The following is a 24302-nucleotide window of genomic DNA, read 5'->3' as shown; positions in this document are numbered from 1 at the left end:
AGAGATATAATATATAGAGAGATTATCTCTCTCGCACACACATACATTATATATATATATATATATATATATATATATATATATATATATATATATATATATATATAATAAATGTAGGCCAGGACTGTCACATTGGTTTGAGGTATAGAATCACGATAGCAGAAGCACATATGAAGATTTTTTTTTTTGGTGATACAAAAGCCCTCATAGCATTATCCAGTTTCTCCTCGCGCTGTTTATGGGCAGAGTACAGTAGACTGCGGTGTGCGGCATTTTGGTTGTCATGGAGACTGTCATTCTCACTACACAGATCACTCGGGGTAATGAGATGTTATTGCCATTTTGGAAGCTGCAGAAGGGAATTACAGCAAGCATGGGCATCACGTGGCAATGCATTTGGTAAGCAACTTCACATCCCAGCCTGCCTAGTCCATGGGTTTCAACGTGGTCCTCCTGGCAGCCAAAAGTTTACTTCGCCACTCTGCTCTTACATAGTAGGCGAGGTTGAAAAAAGACACAAGTCCAACCTATGTGTGTGATTATATGTCAGTATTACATTGTATATCCCTGTATGTTGTGGTCATTCAGGTGCTTATCTAATAGTTTTTTTAAATTAATCGATGCTCCCCGCTGAGACCACCGCCTGTGGAAGGGAATTCCACATCCTTACCGCTCTTACAGTAAAGAACCCTCTACATAGTTTAAGGTTAAACCAGTTTACTTCTTGCTTTGCTTTCTTGACATGAAATTCCACCCATGCACGGAGATGCTACAGCACTTGGCAGAGACTCACGGCTTGTCTTCAGATGCACCACATCCAACAAAATCCCTGTGCATATGCCCCATGGGTCTCAAAGACTGGCAAAGACCTGTAGCTTTCCACATGCGCAGGGCCATCTCACAAATACTCATTACAGGTCTCTCCCGGGCACTATGGTGTAGGCAGGAGGTAGTGCAGGTCCCCTCTAAGGGGAGAGCCGGGGGGGGGGGGGGTGTCCCAGTGCCGAGAAGGTTGCTGGGGGGGGGTTACCATATCTCTAATGCTCAACTATATACCTAATATCTAATGCTCACCTATATACCATATATCTAATGTTCACCTATATACCTTATCTGTAATGCTGCCCTATATACCCTATATACAATAATTCTAATGCTCACCTATATACCCTATCTGTAATGCTGCCCTATATACCCTATTTCTAATGCTCACCTATATACCCTATCTGTAATGCTCACCAGTATACCATATCTGTAATGCTGCCCTATATACCATATCTGTAATGCTCACCTATATACCCTATCTGTAATGCTCACCTATATACCCTGATCTGTGAGGCTGAGCTATATACTCTGTCCTGTGATTCTGGGGCTGTATACTCTGTCCTGTGGTGCTGAGTTGTATACTCCTGACACTATGAGTGGAAGCAAATGAAAATACAGGGGACAGAGTGGGTGGATTATATAAGGGGTGGGGCTTATGAGAAGTGGGAGGGGGTCAATAAGGGCGGGGTCTGGCGCCCCCCCCCCCATCCTAAAACTTCACCAACCGCCACTGCCCCTCCCCCCAAGAACGCATCAATAACGCACCTGTGTTACGGTTTTGATGTGGTTTGAGAGTCACATGACTTATGAAGAAAAACGCACCATGAGCACAGTAAAATCATGTGCGTTTTCTGCGCCATTATCAGCACCTTTTTCTTTAATCGGCAAAATGCAAAAGAACACCAATCGGATTGTTACACAAAAACACAACTACAATTAAAAGCACGCAAAGGCATACAAAAACACCGACTTACCTAATTCTACAGAAAAACGACTTCACTTGGGTGTACTCATAAAGAGAAGCTGGAAAAACAAATACATTAGAAGTTTCATTAGGTCTTCTTTGTAAAATAAACAAAACAGATCAAAAAAAGAAAAGTTACCCACAATATATATATATATATATATATATATATATATATATATATATATATATATATATATATATATATATATATATATATATATATATATATATATATATATATATATATATATATATATATATATATATATATATATATATATATATCAATTTGATAAAAAAAAAAAAAAAAAAAAAAAGAGGTAAAATATATAAATAAAAAGTAGCAATTTTTTCCCCCTTTCCTTAGCTCAGAGTTCAACTATAAAGCAAGGATTATATATGTGTACATACAACATATGTATGTACACAGGAGAAGGGGCTCCCCGATCACATAGAGAGCACTTCACGGAGAACTGAAGCTTCTACTATCTTGTCATCCTGATCTTATGGTCTTCAGTTGTATTGTCAATTTACGGTCTTTCTTTATATGCCACAAACTCTTGGTGCTACATAAATCCATTACAATAATAATGATAATATTAGACAAAACATTCTTTTTGTTTTGTGACAAGCTATTTTAAAAAGTGTACCTCCCAGCCAAAACTTGGTTCGTTTTGTATAGTTGAGAGAAACTTTATAAACTCTTCATCTCACGATCAAAAACGCACAGAGGACTTCGGGACAACTCAAGTTAGGCCCCAACTGCACCATTCTACAACATGGAAGCCCTCACATTATCGGCTAATATCTAGGAGTGGGGGTTACCACCAGGGTGGACACCAACTAGTGTCCTAGGAGAATGGAGGTCCTGCTGTTTTTAATTGTTGTCCTGCTCTGGTGACAGCTCTAAAGCTTAGGCTTACTACCCACTTTCACACCTGGTGACCACAGTGACCAGGACAAATAGTGAGATTAGATGTTCCCAGTTTTTGTTTTTTAGGATACATTATTTAGTTTATTCAGCATGAAATGGAGCTTAGTTATGTAGCATGAGGCTGTATATTCTGCAATATTTACATTTTTGGTAAACTCATTCAATGAATCCAAGCTCTGCAAGCCGAGATAACATGCACTGCATTGATGCATTCACACAATTTCACAGTGACCATGAGATAAACCAAAGTTCAGGAATATTCCTTTATCCCGTTGTTTTACAAAACTGTGTACACTACAAACTGTATGATTGAATCGGTTCTGATATCGCTGTTTTACTAACCTGACAGCTTATTGTTCTAAATAGGAAACCTTCATTTTGTTTGCAAATATTAAAGATTCCACCTACCAGCAAGAATAAGTCCTTACATTTAAAGAGCACCTGTCATTTCAGATCCATCATGGCAGCGGCCTGTTAGGGGGCATCCACTCACCCACTGCCGCCACGTCCCTCACCTTGTTGTGTCAGTGCCACATCACCAGCCGTCCCATTAAAGTGAATGGGGCTGTCGGTGAGTCAACAGCGGGCCAGAGGAGGAGCCAACAGTGGGCCAGAGGAGGAGCCAACAGCGGGTCAGAGGAGGAGCCAACAGTGGGCCAGAGGAGGAGCCAACAGTGGGCCAGAGGAGGAGCCAACAGCGGGTCAGAGGAGGAGCCAACAGCGGGCCAGAGGAGGAGCCAACAGCGGGTCAGAGGAGGAGCCAACAGCGGGTCAGAGGAGGAGCCAACAGCGGGTCAGAGGAGGAGCCAACAGCGGGTCAGAGGAGGAGCCAACAGCGGGTCAGAGGAGGAGCCAACAGCGGGTCAGAGGAGGAGCCAACAGCGGGCCAGAGGAGGAGCCAACAGCGGGCCAGAGGAGGAGCCAACAGCGGGCCAGAGGAGGAGCCAACAGCGGGCCAGAGGAGGAGCCAACAGCGGGCCAGAGGAAGAGCCAACAGCGGGCCAGAGGAGGAGCCAACAGCGGGCCAGAGGAGGAGCCGCTGTGGGACAGAGATGACAGTTGCTCTTTAAAAATTACGATATAAATCGAGTTGATTTAAATCAAGCCTTTTTACTAGTGATTTAAATCGACTTGATTTCAATCAAATACACCCTGGATGTTTCCAATAGGGACACAGCAATGAAGACCTGAAACAGGTTCTAATCCATCCCTACTGTATCCACAACTAGAAACTAAAAAGTTTTTGGTTATACTTTTAAGAAAGATACCGAGTGGCCTTTACATTGCAGTCCTGCATTCTGGGGCAACAAAAATCTATAAATGAGCGACAGCTAAATAGTTATTGTCCATCACATTTGAGAACTATATAATACATATATCAGTGAATATATTTCTGTTCTAATGAGAGACCACAGATAAACGTAAATTGGGACTTGGACTATGTAAAAGTTAAATCATTTCTTTTTTTTTTTATTCTTTAAATACAGTAGTCCAGCAACAAGTTCTCCAATATCTTCCAGTTCTATTAGCCATTTGTCTATCTCTGGGCCTTACCTGTCTCTGTTCCAATATTCCAGGGCAGAAGATGAGACTGGGTGGTGTGTTTGTAAAAGACGCTGGCGTCCTGAGGAGCCAGGAGCTCCACAAAGCGCGAGGAGTCCAACAGCTTCTTCTTACAATTCAGGATGCAGGCAGCCTGTTCCGAGATGTACACCATCTTCCCAGAGGTCAGCGAGAACACGATAACAAACGTATCCTGGAAAGGATGAACAAGAAAATGATGAGAATATTCATTCTAGGTTTCCATCAGAACATCTCTGATATCAGCATGAAAAATGAAGTCTCACCGCAGGAGTGAAGATATTTTGGTAAATCAAAGAACATCCAATAGTCTGACCCCTTCTCCATTAAAGAAAAAAAAAAAAGGGGGGGGGGGGGCAAGGATGGCAAAAGCATCCTAAAGTTTGTTTAAACCCCAAAACGAAAAAATTGTGGCTAACAAGGGCTTTTTACATGTGGTGGTTGCATGGGAACTCCAAAAAACATAAGCTTTCCCTTTTCTAAATGAGAAAAGCCAACAGACATAACGCATCAAAGATATCATGGTAGGACCAAGTTGGGTTTGAGGGCCAAGCTGGGTTTGAGGGCCAAGCTGGGTTTGAGGGCCAAGCTGGGTTTGAGGGCCAAGCTGGGTTTGAGGACCAAGCTGGGCTTGAGGGCCAAGCTGGGCTTGAGGGCCAAGCTGGGCTTGAGGGCCAAGCTGGGCTTGAGGGCCAAGCTGGGTTTGAGGGCCAAGCTGGGTTTGAGGGCCAAGCTGGGTTTGAGGACAAAGTTAGGTGGAGAGCAAAGTTAAGTGGAGAGCAAAGTTAGGTGGAGAACAAAGTTGGATTGTGGTCAGTTCTGAACTTCTGAGAAGTTGCTGGAGAAGTCACAGGTAAAGCAGATACCTAATCAGAATTTCACTTGACAGAGAGGAAAGACAGCTGCTAGCATCAGCTGAGAAGCCCTTCTGTATCAGAGCTTCATAGCCAAAAATGTTTGATTCTCCCAAACATTGCCCCATAGTACACTAGAGACAGAAAACTTGGGATTGGTCTTTATAGGCAACAAAACTTTTCCTTCCTTCCTTGACTATGAGGTTCTTATCAGAAAACTCTATGACACATACCGTGTTTTTTGGTGGATGCTCTGATGTCATCGTTTCCAGATCCTCAATCGTATGTACAGTGGTACCCATACGTGCCGTTCCGCTTTCAGTGAGGACCTGGAAAAACGCACTGTTCGCTGGAGAATAAGAAAATATTACATTATTGTAAACCGTGTAAGTTCATCCGGGACTGAGAGTAAACAAATGGTTTTTGCCGGGGCAATTATAACCTGGACTCCAACAAGCTGTGACACTGCCTATAAGAAAGCAACTACTGAACTTCTTACATTAGCACAACCTATAGAGAGGTTATTCTGTCCGTGTTCACTGTACACTCCAGTTAAAACCGTGAAAGTACGGCTGAACAAGAAGGTTGCTGGAAGGCATGTATAAACTGACAGATTACATTTATAAAGTAGAAAAACAAATCACAAAGTACACCTAGTGATTGGACGTTTGGCGCGTCAGCATTGAGACCTCCTATAAACTGATCAAGAAGGGTTCCCATTAAGATATCCAGGCAAGCCAAGCATGTTTGCAGACACGGTATATTCTCGAAAGCTTGTGGACCCTTGATCATTATACAGATCTATAAAGGCAAAGGTATGTGGATATGCCTCCAACTGACTGAATGTATTAGTTTATAGTGATGGGTACAGTTAATGCTTCAGAATACAAAAGACATTGTAGACAATTGTGCCCTTCCAACCTTGTGGTACCAGTTTGGTTAAGACCCTTTTCTTCTCCAGAATAACTGGGTACAACGCCAGTTCCATAAAGATGGGGTTTGACCAGTGTTCTGTTGAGGAACTAAAGGCGTAAAGAATCCTGACCTCAACCCTACTGAACACCTTTGGGATGAATTGCAAAGCCAATTGGGAGCTGGGTCTTCTAAACTAACATCCCCATAAAGGCAAGGCTTAATGAGTTTGTTGTGGAGCAACTCAAATGTCCTACATGGAGCATTGACCTCAACCCTTCTAAACACCTTTGGGATGAATTGCAAAGCCAATTGTGGAGCCAGGTCTTCTCAGCTAACATCTCCATAAAGACAAGGCTTACATGAGTTTGTTGTGGAGGAACTCAAATGTCCTACATGGAGCATTGACCTCAACCCTTCTGAACACCTTTGGGATGAATTGCAAAGTCAATTGTGGAGCCGGGTCTTCTCAGCTAACATCTCCATAAAGACAAGGCTTACATGAGTTTGTTGTGGAGGAACTCAAATGTCCTACATGGAGCCTTGACCTTAACCCTACGGAACACCTTTAGGATGAATTGGAATGCCAATTGGGAGCCAGGTCTTCTCATCCAACATCAGTACCTGACCTCTCAAATGTTCTTTTGGTTGAATGGGCACAAATTCCCACAGACCCCCTCCAAATTCTTGTGGAAATCCATCCCTGAAGACTGGAGAATGCTATAGCTACAAAGAGAGGGCCAGCTCCATATTAATGCACATGGTTTAGAAATGGGATCCCCTACAATCTCATGTAGGTGTGATGGGCAGGTGTTCCCGAACATTCAACTGTATTTGAGGGCGGTCATCAAAGGGGTCTGACCACTCAGAACTCCTACTATGTTTACATTGAGACATTTTCCAAAATGTAAGGAAAAAAAAAAGCTGACATCTGCATTAAGGGAATACGGTCAACCAAGCCAATTCAGCATCCAATCAGACATGCACCATTCTAGAAGCTAGGTAATATCTAATGTACCTTGCAAAACAGGAGCTGGTGATGCTTTCTATATCATCGCTCCTCTGAGTTTTTTATTGTAAACACATGCTTACTGAAACTTCACTGAAGCCATATGTTATATACAAATACTAAATTTGGTGATCATTGGCACGGATTCCACCAGATAAGAGGAGAAATGGGACACATTTGGGTGGATTTACTAAAACTGGAGAATACAAAATCTGGTGCAGCTCTGCATAGAAACCAATCAGCTTTCAGCTTTTTTGTCAAAGCTTTATTGAACAAGCTGAAGTTAGAAGCTGATTGGCTACCCATCAGAACTCTCCAGTTTAAGTCAGTCAACCCCATAGAGTCACCTATTCCCCCAAAACTATAACAAATAGTGACTTAGGGTGGCAACCATAGTTTGCTATTCTCACCTTGCACCTGCCGGACACATTTCAAGGCGTAGTTCAACGCATCCACTGTACTGGGTTTGCTGCGGTTCACCTTCTCTGAAGGAAGGCGCCGTTTCATTTCCTGCACCATACTCATCAGCTCTTTGTGAGAGCGAGTCCTGTCCATTTGTTCACTTTTGGGTGAAAAAAAAAGAGAAGAAAAAAAAAAAGAAGAAGGTCAACAGTTTAATTTATTGCTATGCACAATTTCACATTTCTTGCAAACCTCTGAAGATATACAGCAGTTAATGGAAAAAAAAAAAAAAAAGGGTCCCTTGTCTCAAATGTGAGTTTTCACCCTCCATTGGGGGAAAATGTCATCTCCACGTGGTTTTTATTGGTCACCATTTCTGAAATCACCAGTTCCCCGAGCGTCGTACTGATCCAATATGAATAGGGAAATATGGTGCAGTGGCTTTCCAGCCAAACAAAAGCAAGTTCTGTCTGGAACCTTCAATGATGGAATATCATCAGCACATCATTCATTGGTCACATACAAAAGGACAAGCGGCGTTTCGCTTTCCTTCCCTGCCTGATGAAGGAGCCAGTGTAATGGCTCCAAAACTTTACTTCCTTGTGAATAATAAATGGCTCAGTTTCGAGTATACTACATGCTGAGGATACTCCATCATTGAAGATGATCCAACGGCTTCCCTCCCACCGCCTGCAACAGTGGGGCACTATTCCTCCCACTGACACCAACGATGGGGCACTATTCCTCCCACTGACACCAACGATGGGGCACTATTTCTTCCACTGACACCAATGATGGGGCACTATTCCTTCCACTGACACCAATGATGGGGCACTATTCCTTCCACTGACACCAATGATGGGGCACTATTCCTTCCACTGACACCAATGATGGGGCACTATTCCTCCCCCTGACACCAACGATGGGGCACTATTCCTCCCCCTGACACCAACGATGGGGCACTATTCCTCCCCCTGACACCAACGATGGGGCACTATTCCTCCCCCTGACACCAACGATGGGGCACTATTCCTCCCCCTGACACTGATGGGGCACTATTCCTCCCACTGACACCAACGATGGGGCACTATTCCTCCCACTGACACCAACGACGGGGCACTATTCCTCCCACTGACACCAATGATGGGGCACTATTCCTCTCACTGACACCAACGATGGGGCGCTATTCCTCCCACTGACATCAACGACGGGGCACTATTCCTCCCACTGACACCAACGATGGGACACTATTCCTCCCACTGACACCAATGATGGGGCACTATTCCTCCCACTGACACCAACGATGGGGCGCTACTCCTCCCACTGACACCAATGATGGGGCACTATTCCACTCACTGAGACTGGCTACAGTCTCGCCCCCTCTAAAGTTTTTAGGAGAGTAAACTGGCCCTTTTGTTTATAAAGCTTGGAGACCCCTGCAATATAGCATTGGAAAGCTGATAGAAAGAAGCACCCTTTATCCAGTAAATGTGAGTTTGAAAGTGGGTTTAAAGCTGTTTGTTGACAGTAGCAACAAGTAAAATCAACCTAACGCATTTCAGGGGAACAGCGACTCCCCTTTCTTCAGGGCTATTCAACAAAATGGTACATAAGAAGGGCGAGTCGCTGTTTCCACGAAGTGCGTTGGCTTGATTTTAAATTGCTACCTTTAATAAAACATCTTTAAAGCCACTTTCAAACTCACATATACTGGATACCGAGCACTCCTTTCTATCTACTTTCCAAGGTCACATGAGGAATTGGCCGTACCCTGAGGCAGCAGCCCGGGCCCAGATAGGGCTCACTGCCACCTCCGTTCAACCTCTCCTACCCACCCACATCACCTACCTACCGTGCCTGATCTCCAACCCTAAACATGTAATCCCATATCATTTTTTACCAATATCTTGAATAGGAGATAAATTATACTGGGTATGGAGGGGACGTGCCTCACTCTCCATCCTTTTGGTGCTTCGTGATTGGCCTAAGGCTGTCACATGGAGGACATAGTCCTCGGGCTTCACTAGGACTCTGATGACCTATGACTTACACAAGATTCCCTTTCCTCACTCCTGGCAGCTGGGGAGCAAAGCAAAGAGTTGGGGGAGGGGAGGCAGTAAAGTGAATCGGATGCTTCACCCTCCAGGTGCAGAGCATAGGTTCTCTTAAAAGTGAAAAATTACCCCATTTTTTTTCTTTTTTACATTGTGAAGGAAGGTTTGATCACCTGAGATCTTTACTCCTGTCTGTATCCCCAAACATGGAATCTTCCTCCTCCTCTAGTCCTCCAATGACAGCTCAAGTTCTGCTGTGAGCCAAGTTTCCCAGGTCTCTTCTCTGGAGAGCATTCGCCACCCACCAGGATGACAATGGCATCAATATGTCATGTGCTCCTCTAGTGGATGTGGAAAGAATACTCTAGATCAGCCATTCTCCATCAGGATTCTATGGAACCCTAGTGTTCCCTGAGCTCCAGCTGAATCACTTCCTACCTGGTGATTCCTCCATGGTTCTGGGTGCAAAGCCAGTGACTCGGCACCAAAGATCTTTAAAAGCTGTCTGTAAGGGTGACATTCGGACCACCACTGCAGGGGCCATCTGTCAGGGCTGGGCTCAGCCCTTCCTTCTCTGGGCTGGCCGCTCAGCTGTCGGCTAATTGCCAGCTCCTATCTCTCCACAGTTACTCAGCTGTTGATGATATCATGCTCGTCAATCCTGCCTACTTAAGCCATCCAGCCCAGAGGAGCTCTGCCTTCGCCTTGGTCAACATCACAAGAAACATCTCCTGCGTTCCTGTTTAAACACTGGCTTTGCTGACATCCCTTCTGGCTCTGGATCCTGCTTGCTGTTCCACTACATTGATCCCTGATTTTTGGCTTGGCTGACTACCCGTTCCGGTTACTGAACTTTGGCTATGTTTTGACCACATTTGTTCTTTTTACTTTTATTATTATTAAACAAGTGTGATTTAACTGTACTTCAGTCTCGGCCTGATTTCATGGTTTCTGACACCATCTTTACACTGACCCTAATCAACAGTCGACGCCGTGCCCAACAACAAACCATATCTGTAGCCACATAATACTGGGGGTGCCATGAAGTGGCTCCACAGCTTACGCATGTATTTGCAAACGTGTGCAAACTAAACCCCCCGTTTTTAACGCATACCGTTAAGTAGGAAAATTTGGTTGGTTTGAGGCTGGCTGGTAAGTTGAGCTGGGAAATTTTTTTTTGGGTTTGTTTGACATGTGTTACCCTTCCACGTGCTCCTTGCTGTGAAGGCCAATTATAGGGGGGGGGGAGTAGTGGCCATTTGTTTGTAGTGTTGGAATAATGGTGAAACAACGCACTGGACACCATTGCTGCCATTGTGCTATATACTGGGTGTCCAGTGTCTCCCCTGTGCCTTTAAAGAGGGGAGGGCTCCCTCCAGGTTCATCTGCCCTCTATCTATCCATAATAATGCATGGGCTCCTACTATGGATGGTCTCAAAAATGTAGGACTGCAGATAATACTGGGGTGCCGTGGAGCTTCTCTGCAGCTTACGCATATATTTGCAAAATGTGTGCAAACTAAACCCCTGTTTTTAACGCTTACTATTAGACAGGATAATTTGGTTGGTTTTAGGCTGGCTGGCAAGTTGAGCTGGGAATTTTCTTTAGTTTTGTTCGACATGTGTCGCCCTTCCCATGTGCTCCTTGTTGTGAAGGCCAGTTCTAGGCGCGGGCAGTGGTCAATGTTTTGCACTGTATGCAGCCATAGCACATCACAATTATAAATTTCCCTGACCTCGCAAAACAAAATGCAACAGTGAAATCATTACCTGTTATTGCTGCTGCCGGTGGACTTGCTGGGCATCCGGAAAGTACAATTGGATATCCTGGGCTCGTTGCCGTGGGAATCGGTTCCGCTAGACTCATGGCCATTACAGTAATTACCGCCGGAGTCGATGCCATTTGAGCCGCTGGAGTGCATCTCCATGTCCACATGGTGCTCCTCGGGCGTTTCGCAGTTAAACGTCTTTCCCGGAGAGGTTTCCTCCTCCGTCCCAGTTGCGGTGGACCAGTCCTCGTTATTTTGGATCAAGCCTTCGACCTGTGGCTCTGTGCTCATGATAGCGGTGATGATTTTACAAGAGAGAAACCAGGCTTAACATAGCCTTCAATGCTGGGGGGGGGGGGGCAGATGGTTGTGTTGATATGATGATCCTAAAAAGGCAGCTCACGTTTCTATATGGGCTTCACAGATCCCAGATGGTGAAGAGCGATTCCAAGGAGAGATCCACGCTTGTGGCATTTGTGAGCTCCAGCAGTACACTAACACTCAGATTGTTCATAGAATTGTTGCTTAATACCTATAAGAAGAAAAAACAAAAACAGATAATTAGGCTACTAGTATCGGTGCCGATAACGAGTATTTGCACAAGTATCGGCACCCATGCAAATGCACCGATACCTGAAACAGATACTTTCAGGCTCGGCTCTTGGAGCTGTCAGTGGGGTCTCTCCTGTGTTAAAGAAGTCCTGTAATTGGAGCTGTCAAAAAAAAAAGCAGCCGCAATGTTTATTAACAACATTGCTCAGCCCTAAAACACTAAAATAAAAAGAAACATTGTTTCTTTTTGTATATTTCTGTTTCTTCATCTGCAGATCAAAGGGATGAACAAATGTTCCTCTGTTTAACCCCTTAATAAGCCGTAATTTACTCTAATCAGCCTTAATTAACTCCCTATTCTCCTCCATTTAATTATTATTTTCCTGCTTTTTTTCTTTGGTTCACGTCTCTTTTATAAATGATAAACAATTAAAACTTTTTTTTTTTTGGTTTGCTTTGTTAGTGAATATTTTTACACATATACTGTATATATTCGAGTAGAAGCCGAGTTTTTCAGCACATCTTTTTTGTGCTGAAAATGACCCCCTCGGGTTATACTCGAGTCAAGCACTTTTCTGCAGCAGAGAACGACATTTTCCGAACTGACTTTGGAGCCCCGTATCTCGGGGCCACTTGGTGCTAGGAACCCCACATTTGGTGGGCAAACCCAGTGAAACTAGCACTATAACATATCCAAAAGCTGGGGTTCCTAGCACCAAGTGCCCCTGAGATACGGGGCCCCAAACTCGGTTCGGAAAATGTCATTCTCTGCAGCAGAAAAGTGCTTGACTTTTTCCGAACCGATTTGGGGCCCCATATCTCGAGGCCACTTGGTGCTAGGAACCCCAGCTTTGGATATGTTGTAGTGCTAGTTTCACTGGGTTTGCCCACCAAATTCGGGGTTCCTAGCACCAAGTGGCCCCGAGATACAGTCAACTGTGTCCAACTGCGGCAATGTCAATTCGGGACCCTTTGGGTCCAGAGATCCCATATTTTGGCTTCAGCTAGGGGGGGCATCTAGGAACCCTTAACTACCGAGTTTGAAGTTCGGGGGACCTATGGCTGCAAATGGGCACAGTGAGGCTGCAAATGGGCACAGTGAGGCTGCAAACGGGCATCGTTGACCCTCTTTCCACTTACAGTAGCTGCGCATTTCTCATCCTAGGCTTATACTTGAGTCAATAAGTTTTCCCAGTTTTTTTGTGGTAAAATTAGATGCCTCGGCTTATATTCGGGTCGACTTATACTCAAAAATATATGGTATATTAACATATATTTACACATTTCACATTGAAAAAGCGCTAAATTAAAAAAAAAAAAAAAAAAATCAATTTATCTCATTTGTAAATAACTTTTCAATGCTTTGTACCATTGCTGACAGCTAAAGTTAAAACAAAAAACAGTTGCGGCAGGTATCGGTAATTGGTATTGCTAAGCATACTAGCTCATTATGCATTTGTCTTGCAGGTATTTTTTTTTTTTTTCCATGTGGGTTTACAACCACTTTAAGGCGTCAGCATACCAAGACATTTTGGACAATTTCATGCTCCCAACTTTGTGGGAGGAGTTTGGGGACGGCCCCTTCCCGTTCCAACATGACTGCCCACCAGTGCACAAAGCAAGGTCCATAAAGACATGGATGAGCGAGTTTGGGGTGGAGGAACTTGACTGGCCTGCACAGAGTCCTGACCTCAACCCCATAGAACACCTTTGGGATGAATTACAGGGGAGACTGCGAGCCAGGCCTTCTCATCCAACATCAGCACCTGACCTCACAAATGCTCTTCTGGAAGAATGGTCAAACATCCCCATAGACACACTCCTAAACCTTGTGGACGGCCTTCCCAGAAGAGTTGAAGCTGTTATAGCTGCAAAGGGCGGAACCAACTCAATATTGAAGCCTACAGACTAAGAATGGGATGTCATTAAAGTTCATGTGTGTGTAAAGGCAGGCGTCCCAATACTTTTGACAATATAGTGTAATTTAAATTTGAAAAATGTGTGACGACGGTACTTTCTTCCCCAACACACTGCCGCAAAATTTCTCAAGTTCATGACAAGTTTACAAAAAAATCTTCTAGTGGCCAGCAGGTTCCTCTCCGCGGAGTTCTTCCTTCATTCACATCTCCGTCTCGGCATTCACCGAGTGACTGGCCTGTACAGAAGACATCTGGGCAGCTTAGAGTCATTCATGGCGGAAGGTCCTCACCTCCCCCCCCACTCCTTTGTTATTATGTAAGACTATTCCCTGCGTCCAACCTGCGCAGGAAACGATTACTGACACCGAGCCGCTGAGGATCACGATTAGCCGACGCAGATGTGGCTCTACGCTGCCCCGAGATTTGCTGGTCATAATAAACTGCTTAAATAGCATTACCACCCTTCTGCTGTATAATGAAAAGGAGAAGATGAATGAGGCGTATCCGGCAAGTGTCCGCCCACGTGCCACCAGAGCTACGGGGGTGTCCAATGACACTCAACCACCCTACCGGGGCAACTTCCAGAACCCTCCTGATGAATGGACGGCACACGACTAATAAAAGGGCAATGATAATAAAAGCCCAGGATTTTAGTGGGCAAGGCGCCTACCAAAAAATAAAAAAAGTAACGTAAGTAGAGTATACTGTACATATCACAGTGAGTGGCAGGAGGAGCGCGCGTTCACACACCAGGGAGTGTCCAATACCGGCAACGACCGGAGCGCAACAATTTGGCAAATACGCTAGGTAAATCGCTAATCTCGTGTTGATTTTGGCTTTGTATTTCCATTTCGTTTTAGTTATAGCCTTTTGGACTAAAATGCCATTTTAGTTTTAGTCGTATTTTAGTCATCTGAATCATTTTAGTCCATAAAATCTCCAGTACCAGTGTTCATTTCGGCAACAAAACCATTGCGCCGAGCGGGTCAGATGGTTGTAAAGGCAGAGGGTTTTTTTTTTTTTTTATCTTTATGAATTTTATGCATGAAGATTAAAAAAAATAAATAAAATAAAAACTTTCTGTGTGCAGCAGCCCCCCCCCATCCCCCCCTCATAAATACCTAAGCCCCATCTTCATCCATCGATGTGCATAGTCTCTCTCTCTCTCTCTCTTCATTGGCTGAGACAGTAGCGGAAGCCACTGGTCCCCACTGTTGTCAATCACAGCCAGCGAGTGCTTTTTGACCTAATGTGTGGCGGAAAACTAACACTGCACATCACCCTGAACACACCACCCCCACCGTGAAACATGGTGGTGGCAGCATCATGTTGTGGGGATGCTTTTCTTCAGCAGGGACAGGGAAGCTGGTGGTGGGGCTGGGCTCAGCCCTTCCTTCTCTGAGCTGGCCGCTCACCTGTCGGCTAATTGCCAGCTCCTATCTTTCTCCACAGTGACTCAGCTGTTGATGATATCCTGCTAGTCAGTCCTGCCTACTTAAGCCGTCCAGTCCAGATGGTCTCTGCCTTCGCCTTGGTCAACATCTCTAGAGACGCTCTCCTGTGTTCCTGTTGAAGACTTGCTTGGCTGACATTCCTTCTGGCTCCAGATCCTGCTTGCTGTTCCACTACGCTCATCTCTGGCTCCCTGACGTTTTGGCTTGTCTGACTATCCGTTCCGGTTCCTGAACTCTGGCTATGTTTTGACTACGGTTTTTTTTATTATTATTAAACAAGTGAGATTTAACTGTACTTCTGTCTCAGTCTGATTCATGGTTTCTGACAGTGAGCCAATGAGGAGAACAAGGGGGGGGGGGGGTGGGGGGGCGGGGCTGAGCCACAGCTCTGGTGTGTCTTATGGACGCATAGTGTAGGGGCTCAGGAGCGAGCACGCACCAGTGTCCCCATAGCAAGCAGCTTGCTATTGGGGGCACTGGACAAGGGGCAGGAGCCAGGAGCGCCAACATGGGACCCAAGAAAAGGAGGATCGAGGCTGCTCTGTGCAAAACCATTCCACAGAGCAAGTATGACATTTTTTTTTTTTTTTAACTATGACTTTAATATCACTTTAAGGCTCGGGTCACACAAGCACAGTTTAAACTGAAACATAACTAGTTCTCTTTAAAGCTACCATACTGCTCACATAACACCAAAATACACAAACATCTGCCGAGACCTCGCTTTCTCTCGGAGGTCAGACCGTCATCTCTAATAGCGGTGCCGTGACGTCAAAGTCTAGCAGAGGGGAGTAAAAAAAAAGAACAAAGTGTAATGAATATAATTATTGTCATTATTAAACCTCTAAAAAGGCATCAAGCAGCAGCCGGTTTCTGAACGATTCTTTATTTAGTAATTGGAGAGCATTCATTTGCGGCAATTTGGAACGCTGCACGTAGGCCGAGCGACATAGTTGTATTTTCTCCTCTCTACATGTGATCCATAAATGCAAATGAAAACAGCAGAAAAGCGAAACGCGTGGGAGAATGGAAGTGAGGTGGGGGGGTCTGAATAATGATCATGTTTGCAGGGAAATAATGCCCACTTCTGCTGGAATACAAACATGGAGAAGATGTAGCGAGGCATTTCCAGAGCAATGAGACATCAAGAGGGATGAAAACTAGAAGCCAAATAGATGACATCACCCATCAGAATTGTACTGGAGCCAATGAAGCCTTCCTCGCAACGTACAGTACAGATAATAAATTCCTGAGTTTCCGGCTGACACACCCCACGGCTGAACATACTGTACATGGGAGGGGTGAGCAACACTGGTGTACTACACATTGTACTGACAACACCGCCGCCGCCGCTGCACACTGCAGGTCATGTGAGTACTGAGAACACGGCGAGAAACACGCGCAGGTCACGTTTTATAACAAAGAATAAAAGTCACTCAACCTATAATACCAACCCTCCAAGAATGCTGGAAGTTCTTTAAAAATGTTTTTTATTATTTTATAAAGATCTACAAGGAAAAGGACCAAATAAAAAAGGAGAAAAATCTTGATCTGTAATACAATGTATCGAAATCCAAGAAGAGAAATGTAATATATTGCAGCTCCCCAGTACTAGATGTGGGGGCTGCTTTCCTTTTATTTTCTCAAGGCCAAGTACACTTTCTGCTTTCCTGCCAGAAATATCTCGTGTCCTTGTAACCTCCTGTGGATGTTCGACTCCATGCAGACTAGAAGCTACACAAATGCCAGAAAAACACTGGATGAAAAACAGTGGCGTCTCCAGCTTTCAAATTTAGGGGGGGCACATGGGGGGACAGGGACAAAAGTAGGGGGGCAACTATAAAATGCATATTATATATATTATATATATATATATATATATATATCCTGGGGCCCTTTACTACGACCCCACAACGGGCCCTTTCACATGTTCTGCAGTGAGCTCCCTTCCCAATGTATTGGGGTCCCCCAGGGTGGCAGAAAACAAGAGATATATGTCACCAGCGTATCAAGAAAATATAGGGGTCCCAAGCAGTGGGAGAACTATCAGGGTTGCAAAGGTTGTCTTGCCCCCGGGCCCTGGTGTTCTGCCACTGTGGGGTTCCCCAGCCTCCTCCTGCTGTCCTGCCCCTGCTATTGACAGCGCTGGTCTGGCATCTCTTAGAATTTACAGGCTGGTTCTCCTGTCCTAAGGACGGGAGAAATCAGTCTGTTTTTTCAGTAACTGAGAGTCCTGGTGGAGTCCTTCCTGCAACTTGCTCTTCTCCCTGCCAATGAGGATGCAGGTGAAGGAGCAGATCAGGCGGCCGTGGTTGTGTGAACGCTCGCATTATGCAGTGTCAGCGAGCAGGGGAGGGGGGAGGAATCACCCGCAGGAGCTGACTGGGGACTCTCTCCCTCTTAGACATTGATTTTTTGTAAAAAAAAAAAAAAAAAATTTTTTTTTTGGGGGGGCACAGCATAATGTTGGGGGGGGGGGGGTCAGGGCCCCCTCTGGCCCCCCCCCCCCTAGGGTCGCCATTGATGAAAAACGCTCATAAGGCTCCATGTACACTAGTGTTTTTTTTTTTTTAAGGCAGGTTTTTTATTTCTATGCATTGAGATAAAAAAAAAAAAACTTCCGTGTCCAGCAGTCCCGGTTCACACCGCCCGCCCTCTGCGAACCACTACGGGTGTCAATATAAAGTTATTGGTTCGCAGTGCAAACTGTGAATTCGGACAAAAAAAAAAAAAAGGGGGGGGTCCTGCGCGATGTCTGAATGTGATGCAAATTCAGCCAGTTTGAGAGCGCGAGAGAGAGAGAGAGAGAGAGAGAGCGCAAGAGACAGAGCGCGAGAGAGCGAAAGAGAGAGCGCAAGAGACAGAGCGCGAAAGAGAGAGCGCGAAAGAGAGAGCGCGAAAGAGAGAGAGAGGGAGCGCGAGAGAGAAAGAGAGGGAGCGCGAGAGAGAAAGAGAGGGAGCGCGAGAGAGGGAGCGAAAGAGAGCGAAAGAGAGCGAGAGCGAAAGAGAGCGAGAGCGAAAGAGAGCGAGAGCGAAAGAGAGCGAGAGAGCGAAAGAGAGCGAGAGAGCGAAAGAGAGCGAGAGAGAGAAAGAGAGCGAGAGCGAAAGAGAGCGAGTGAGCGAAGGAGAGAGAGAGAGCGAAGGAGAGAGAGAGAGCGAAGGAGAGAGAGAGAGAGAGAGAGAGAGAGAGAGAGAGAGAGAGAGAGAGAGAGCGAAGGAGAGAGAGAGAGAGCGAAGGAGAGAGAGAGAGAGCGAAGGAGAGAGAGAGAGCGAAGGAGAGAGAGAGAGCGAAGGAGAGAGAGAGAGCGAAGGAGAGAGAGAGAGCGAAGGAGAGAGAGAGAGAGAGCGAAGGAGAGAGAGAGAGAGCGAAGGAGAGAGAGAGAGCGAAGGAGAGAGAGAGAGAGAAGGAGAGAGAGAGAGAGAGAGAGAGAGAGAGAGAGCGCGTGCACGAGTGCCCCCATAGTATGCGGCTTGCTATGGGGGCATTCGGCAAGGGGGGGGGGCAGAGCGCCGGCGTTGGACCCTAGATGAGGAGGATCTGGGCTGCTCTATGCAAAACCATCAACTATGACATGTTTGGGGTTTTTTCCCCTTTACAATCACTTTAAAGGATTTAGAAAAAAAAAAAAAAAAAACTAGATCCATTGACATGATAAATCATATATAAGTGAAGGAATTACGGCAATGAGCAAGTACAGCTTTCCCCATGTAGATGCATGGTGAGCCATTTCACAGACAAAAGCTGATCCAATTGATTAAATACGGTATATATAGAAGAAGTTAATATCGGCCTTCAGCTCACGCTGGGCTCACAAAGGGCTCGCTATAAATATCTATACAGTGTAACCTTTGGAAATATGCCTGACATGATCCCAAAACTGTACTGTCTGTACCAACGCCAACAAGGAACACACCGTCCCAGACAGTCCACATTACTACAGGGATGGTTATAAAAGGTACAGAAGACATGCCACCCATCCACGTGTTGTTCTATTATCCTTCCGGAAGATTTGTAGATGAGAGAACATAGAAAACACAGCTGAACAAAGTGTTCAATGCCGCAGGCAGAGACAAGAGCAGGATTATGTAATCCATGATCCGGAACATAAACTTGGCAGCAGCTACCGAGTTCATAACAAAGGTTCACACCTAGTACAGTATAGTAAAAATATGCTGAACCTGCAAACAGATCAGCTACATTAAAATAAGTTTTCATCAGTTTCGAAGGGTCAGTTATTCTCAACCAGGGTTCCATAGAACTCTAGGGTTCCTCCAGAGGTTGCTAGGGATTCCTTCAGCTGTGACCAATTGACCTGCCATCTGATGGGGCCTCCATAGCTCCAGGACCAGCACCACCAGGCAGAGCCAACAGCATGACATCCATTATCTTCATCTACCTGTAAGGGTGGCATTCTGAATGCCATAGTAAGGAGGGTATTGTGCCCGCCGACCGCCACGGTAAGCAGGGTATTGTTCCCGCCGACCGCCATGGTAAGGAGGGTATTGTTCCCGCCGACCGCCATGGTAAGGAGGGTATTGTTCCCGCCGACCGCCATGGTAAGGAGGGTATTGTTCCCGCCGACCACCATGGTAAGGAGGGTATTGTTCCCGCCAACCGCCACGGTAAGGAGGGTATTGTTCCCGCCAACCGCCACGGTAAGGAGGGTATTGTTCCCGCCAACCGCCACGGTAAGGAGGGTATTGTTCCCGCCAACCGCCACGGTAAGGAGGGTATGGTTCCCGCCGACCGCCATGGTAAGCAGGGTATTGTTCCCGCCAACCGCCATGGTAAGCAGGGTATTGTTCCCGCCAACCGCCACGGTAAGCAGGGTATTGTTCCCGCCAACCGCCATGGTAAGGAGGGTATTGTTCCCGCCATGGTAAGGAGGGTATGGTTCCCGCCGACCGCCACGGTAAGGAGGGTATGGTTCCCGCCGACCGCCATGGTAAGCAGGGTATTGTTCCCGCCAACCGCCACGGTAAGCAGGGTATTGTTCCCGCCAACCGCCACGGTAAGCAGGGTATTGTTCCCGCCAACCGCCACGGTAAGCAGGGTATTGTTCCCGCCAACCGCCACGGTAAGCAGGGTATTGTTCCCGCCGACCGCCACGGTAAGCAGGGTATTGTTCCCGCCAACCGCCACGGTAAGCAGGGTATTGTTCCCGCCAACCGCCACGGTAAACAGGGTATTGTTCCCGCCAACCGCCACGGTAAGCAGGGTATTGTTCCCGCCAACCGCCACGGTAAGCAGGGTATTGTTCCCGCCAACCGCCACGGTAAGGAGGGTATTGTTCCCACTGACCGCCATTATAAGGAGGGGTATTATTCCCACCGACCGCCATTGTAAGGAGGGGTATTATTCCCACCGACCGCCATTGTAAGGAGGGTATTATTCCCACCGACCGCCATTGTAAGGAGGGTATTATTCCCACCGACCGCCATTGTAAGGAGGGTATTATTCCCACCGACCGCCATTGTAAGGAGGGCATTATTCCCACCGACCGCCATTGTAAGGAGGGTATTATTCCCACCGACCGCCATTGTAAGGAGGGTATTATTCCCACTGACCACAAAAAAGCGGCTTCAGCTATACTTTAATTCAAGAGGAAAAACAAAAATGAAACCTCCCCTTGTATTGAAAAGATTACACATAAGGTCACTTGATTCAGGGACAACCTACAGCCAAAAATAACAAATACAAATAAAAAGCCCATTAAAAAAATAAAATAAAACCAAAATTTTGCATCAACATTCCATTCACCTACAATCCAAAGATGTTTTCCTGCAATACATTTTTTCTGCCCCTAGATGTCTTCAGTCTGATGGTAAGCATCATTCAACTCACTCCTGGACCCCCAATCCCCTCCCCCCCCAGCCTGTGAATGGACAGTGAGAGGAGAAGCAGCACAGAGAGGAGCTCATCTCTCCATCATTCTGCTCTCTCCTCATATCAGCATGCTGTATAGGGACTGCAAGAAGCCCATACCAGGTCACATTCAGGAACTAACACTGCTTGTATTAAAACAACACATGCATTAAAAAAAAAAAAACTGTATTTGCAATTACAAAGCTGAGTTTGTGTCTTGTATCTGCCTGGAGTTCAGCTTTAAAAAAAATAAAAAATAAAGGGCAAGACTAAAAGCCCAACACGCTTTGCATTTGTAGCGATCAATGACACAATTACATAACAAACGTTTCCACTCTGAAAACAATTTACGTCTTCCCTTACAGGATCTGAGATGAACTCTCCAGACTAAGCTCTGCTGTACAATGAACAAGTAAAGCTCTCAGTAAGCGGTGGGCACTCTCCAGGAATCCGTCATCTACAGTCTGATCCTGTGTGCCAAGAATCGGCACTGCTCACCTAACATCTATAAATCCCCGATAATGACACTGCTGGGGAAAGCCGGACGAACAGCTCAAAGAAAAACCAACGTCACAAATAAATCCCCTTCAAAATCAGCCACAACCAACCATTAGCGATGCAAAAACAAAAATATTCCTCATAAAAAGGAGAACTTTATACAAAGATGATGGTCAAAACCTCTCACACCTTTTAGTGGTCATAGACCGTCCCCAGTGGGGCTCATCCACCGACCCCGGCCATTACAGAGAAGACTCGGCTCACTACAGTACCTACCGGACTACCCGGGAATGAGAATAAGCCAGCGGACGCTAAAATCCCCCAAAACTCACATTTCAATTGTGAGCAGGCTGGTCCTATTAAGGAGTTTGGAAGGCGCACTATGGGATCTTCTTATAAAAACATTTGCTGTATGAATGGGACAAACATTTGCACAGTTGCAATGAAAAAAATCACCTAATGTGATTATTCCCTGTGAACGTCAGCGCTATCTAGTGGCCATAAAGCAGGATTTTCCTGATTAAGGTATATCAGGAAAAATACCGCATTATGGTCACTAGAGGGTGCTGACGATCATAGGAAATAATCACATTAGATAAAATATGTCGATTTGCAACTCTGCAAAATGTTTTTCTCAGTACAGTGATTTTTTTTTTTTTTAAATAAGATAGACCGCTATGTGTTTAATCTTCCTGGTAGGAGAGAAACAGAAGGGCTTTCTCTGGTTTCCTAGAATGCAAATTCAAGTAAATGACTCACCGCTATTCAAAAAGTCAGCAGGACAGTAATTGCCCAACCACTTCACACAATCGCCTGCAAGAGGCATTGCAAGCAGAGGAATAGCCAAGATATATAAATATACATATATTAAAATAAATGTTTAAAAAAAAAAAAAAAAAAAAAAATGAGATGTTAATAATATACATTTCTTTTAAGAAATAAATATTTATATATATATATATATATATATATATATATATATATATATATATATATACACACACACACTATAAATATATTAAAATATAATACACATAAAGTATATTTTAATATATTAAAAAAAGTGATTTATATATATTCTTAGATTGTAAGCTCTAAGGAGCAGGGCCCCCTGATTCCTACTATATTAACGTGCATTGTATTGTTTACCCTCAAGTTGTAAAGCGCTACATAAATGCTGTATAATAACAAATATAAAATTATAATATATATTAAAAAATAATATAATAGACATACAGTATACTGTAGAATATAATATTTTAATATATATTAAAAGTAATATAAAACAAAAAAAATATACAGTATGTATTAAAATATTGAAAAAAATATATATTAATAATAATCATACACATACAGTAATATATATATATATATATATTATATATATATATATATATATATACATACACACACACACACACACACACACACACACACACACACACATTTATACACACACACACATACACTATATATAAAATATACTAATATATTAAAATCAATATTTTAAAAATATAATACTACACATACAGTATAATATTATATTTTAATATATATTGAAAGTAATCTAAAAAAAACACTATATATAATATATTTTAAAATATAATACACATACAGTATATATAATAAAATATTTTAAATATAAATAATCATACAGTATATATATATATATATATATATATATATATACATACACACACATACACATGCATGCCATTTGAATGGAGAAGGAACCCTACCAGGGTGATGAATGCTCCAGCTATCCCGGCGGAGTGAGGAATAAGACGTCTCGGATAGTACAACACCTGATAAGTGACTTGTGGAGGAGGATCCTTGAGGCAGACACCCAGTACATCCAGGTGTGGTCGGTCGGTCGGTACAAGGAAGCTCAGAATCGGCACACAATGTCTTAGAGGCCAAAAATTGCCTAACAAGCTATATAAAAACACACCGCAAACAAATAAATGGTCTATAAATTTATGGCAGCTTATGGGGTGGCGCAGACAGGGGCATGGCGCAGACATCATGGCTCTTTCCTGAGTGGCTCTGTCACGAGTGATGCGCAGTTTCACCGACGCAGTTATCAATTCTGATCATGTCTTCTCTGCTCTTTTACAGGTAATTGTCTCCTATCTCCTATCCAACTGTACATCCCTACTGAACTGGCTTTGCTGAGTCTGCTATTAATATTTTTGGTAATTGTCTCCTATCTCCTATCCAACTGTACATCCCTACTGAACTGGCTTTGCTGAGTCTGCTATTAATATTTTTGGTAATTGTCTCCTATCTCCTATCCAACTGTACATCCCTACTGAACTGGCTTTGCTGAGTCTGCTATTAATATTTTTGGTAATTGTCTCCTATCTCCTATCCAACTGTACATCCCTACTGAACTGGCTTTGCTGAGTCTGCTATTAATATTTTTGGTAATTGTCTCCTATCTCCTATCCAACTGTACATCCCTACTGAACTGGCTTTGCTGAGTCTGCTATTAATATTTTTGGTAATTGTCTCCTGCTGCCATATCTTTAAACTTCCATATTTACTGCTAGCTCTATAACAAACACACTGCAATAGCAATATTACTGGTGATTGATTCTCAACTCCATGTGGCTTGAGTGATCAAGAGAGGTAATTAGCTTTACGACCCTAGCCTGTGTCTGGCCTGGCCCTGGCCATCTCCTCCCCATATTCAGGTGTCTCACA

At 44.4% G+C, this 24302-nt stretch overlaps 1 protein-coding gene across 1 annotated transcript; it reads right to left on the bottom strand.

Moving 5' to 3' along the window:
• Positions 1 to 1799: 1799 nt before the first annotated feature.
• On the bottom strand, positions 1800 to 23450 carry LOC141111367 (period circadian protein homolog 3-like; the record flags this gene model as incomplete). Its single annotated transcript, XM_073603605.1, is given in 6 exon segments — positions 1800 to 1848; positions 4281 to 4482; positions 5395 to 5510; positions 7493 to 7644; positions 11309 to 11839; positions 23336 to 23450. Coding segments are annotated over 5 exon segments (809 nt in total), but the record flags the coding sequence as incomplete, so codon positions are not given.
• Positions 23451 to 24302: the final 852 nt, after the last annotated feature.

This window comes from Aquarana catesbeiana, linkage group LG10 (assembly GCF_042186555.1).
Source record: "Aquarana catesbeiana isolate 2022-GZ linkage group LG10, ASM4218655v1, whole genome shotgun sequence".
Lineage (NCBI taxonomy): Eukaryota > Metazoa > Chordata > Amphibia > Anura > Ranidae > Aquarana > Aquarana catesbeiana.
This window is presented reverse-complemented; position numbering and strand designations above follow the sequence as displayed.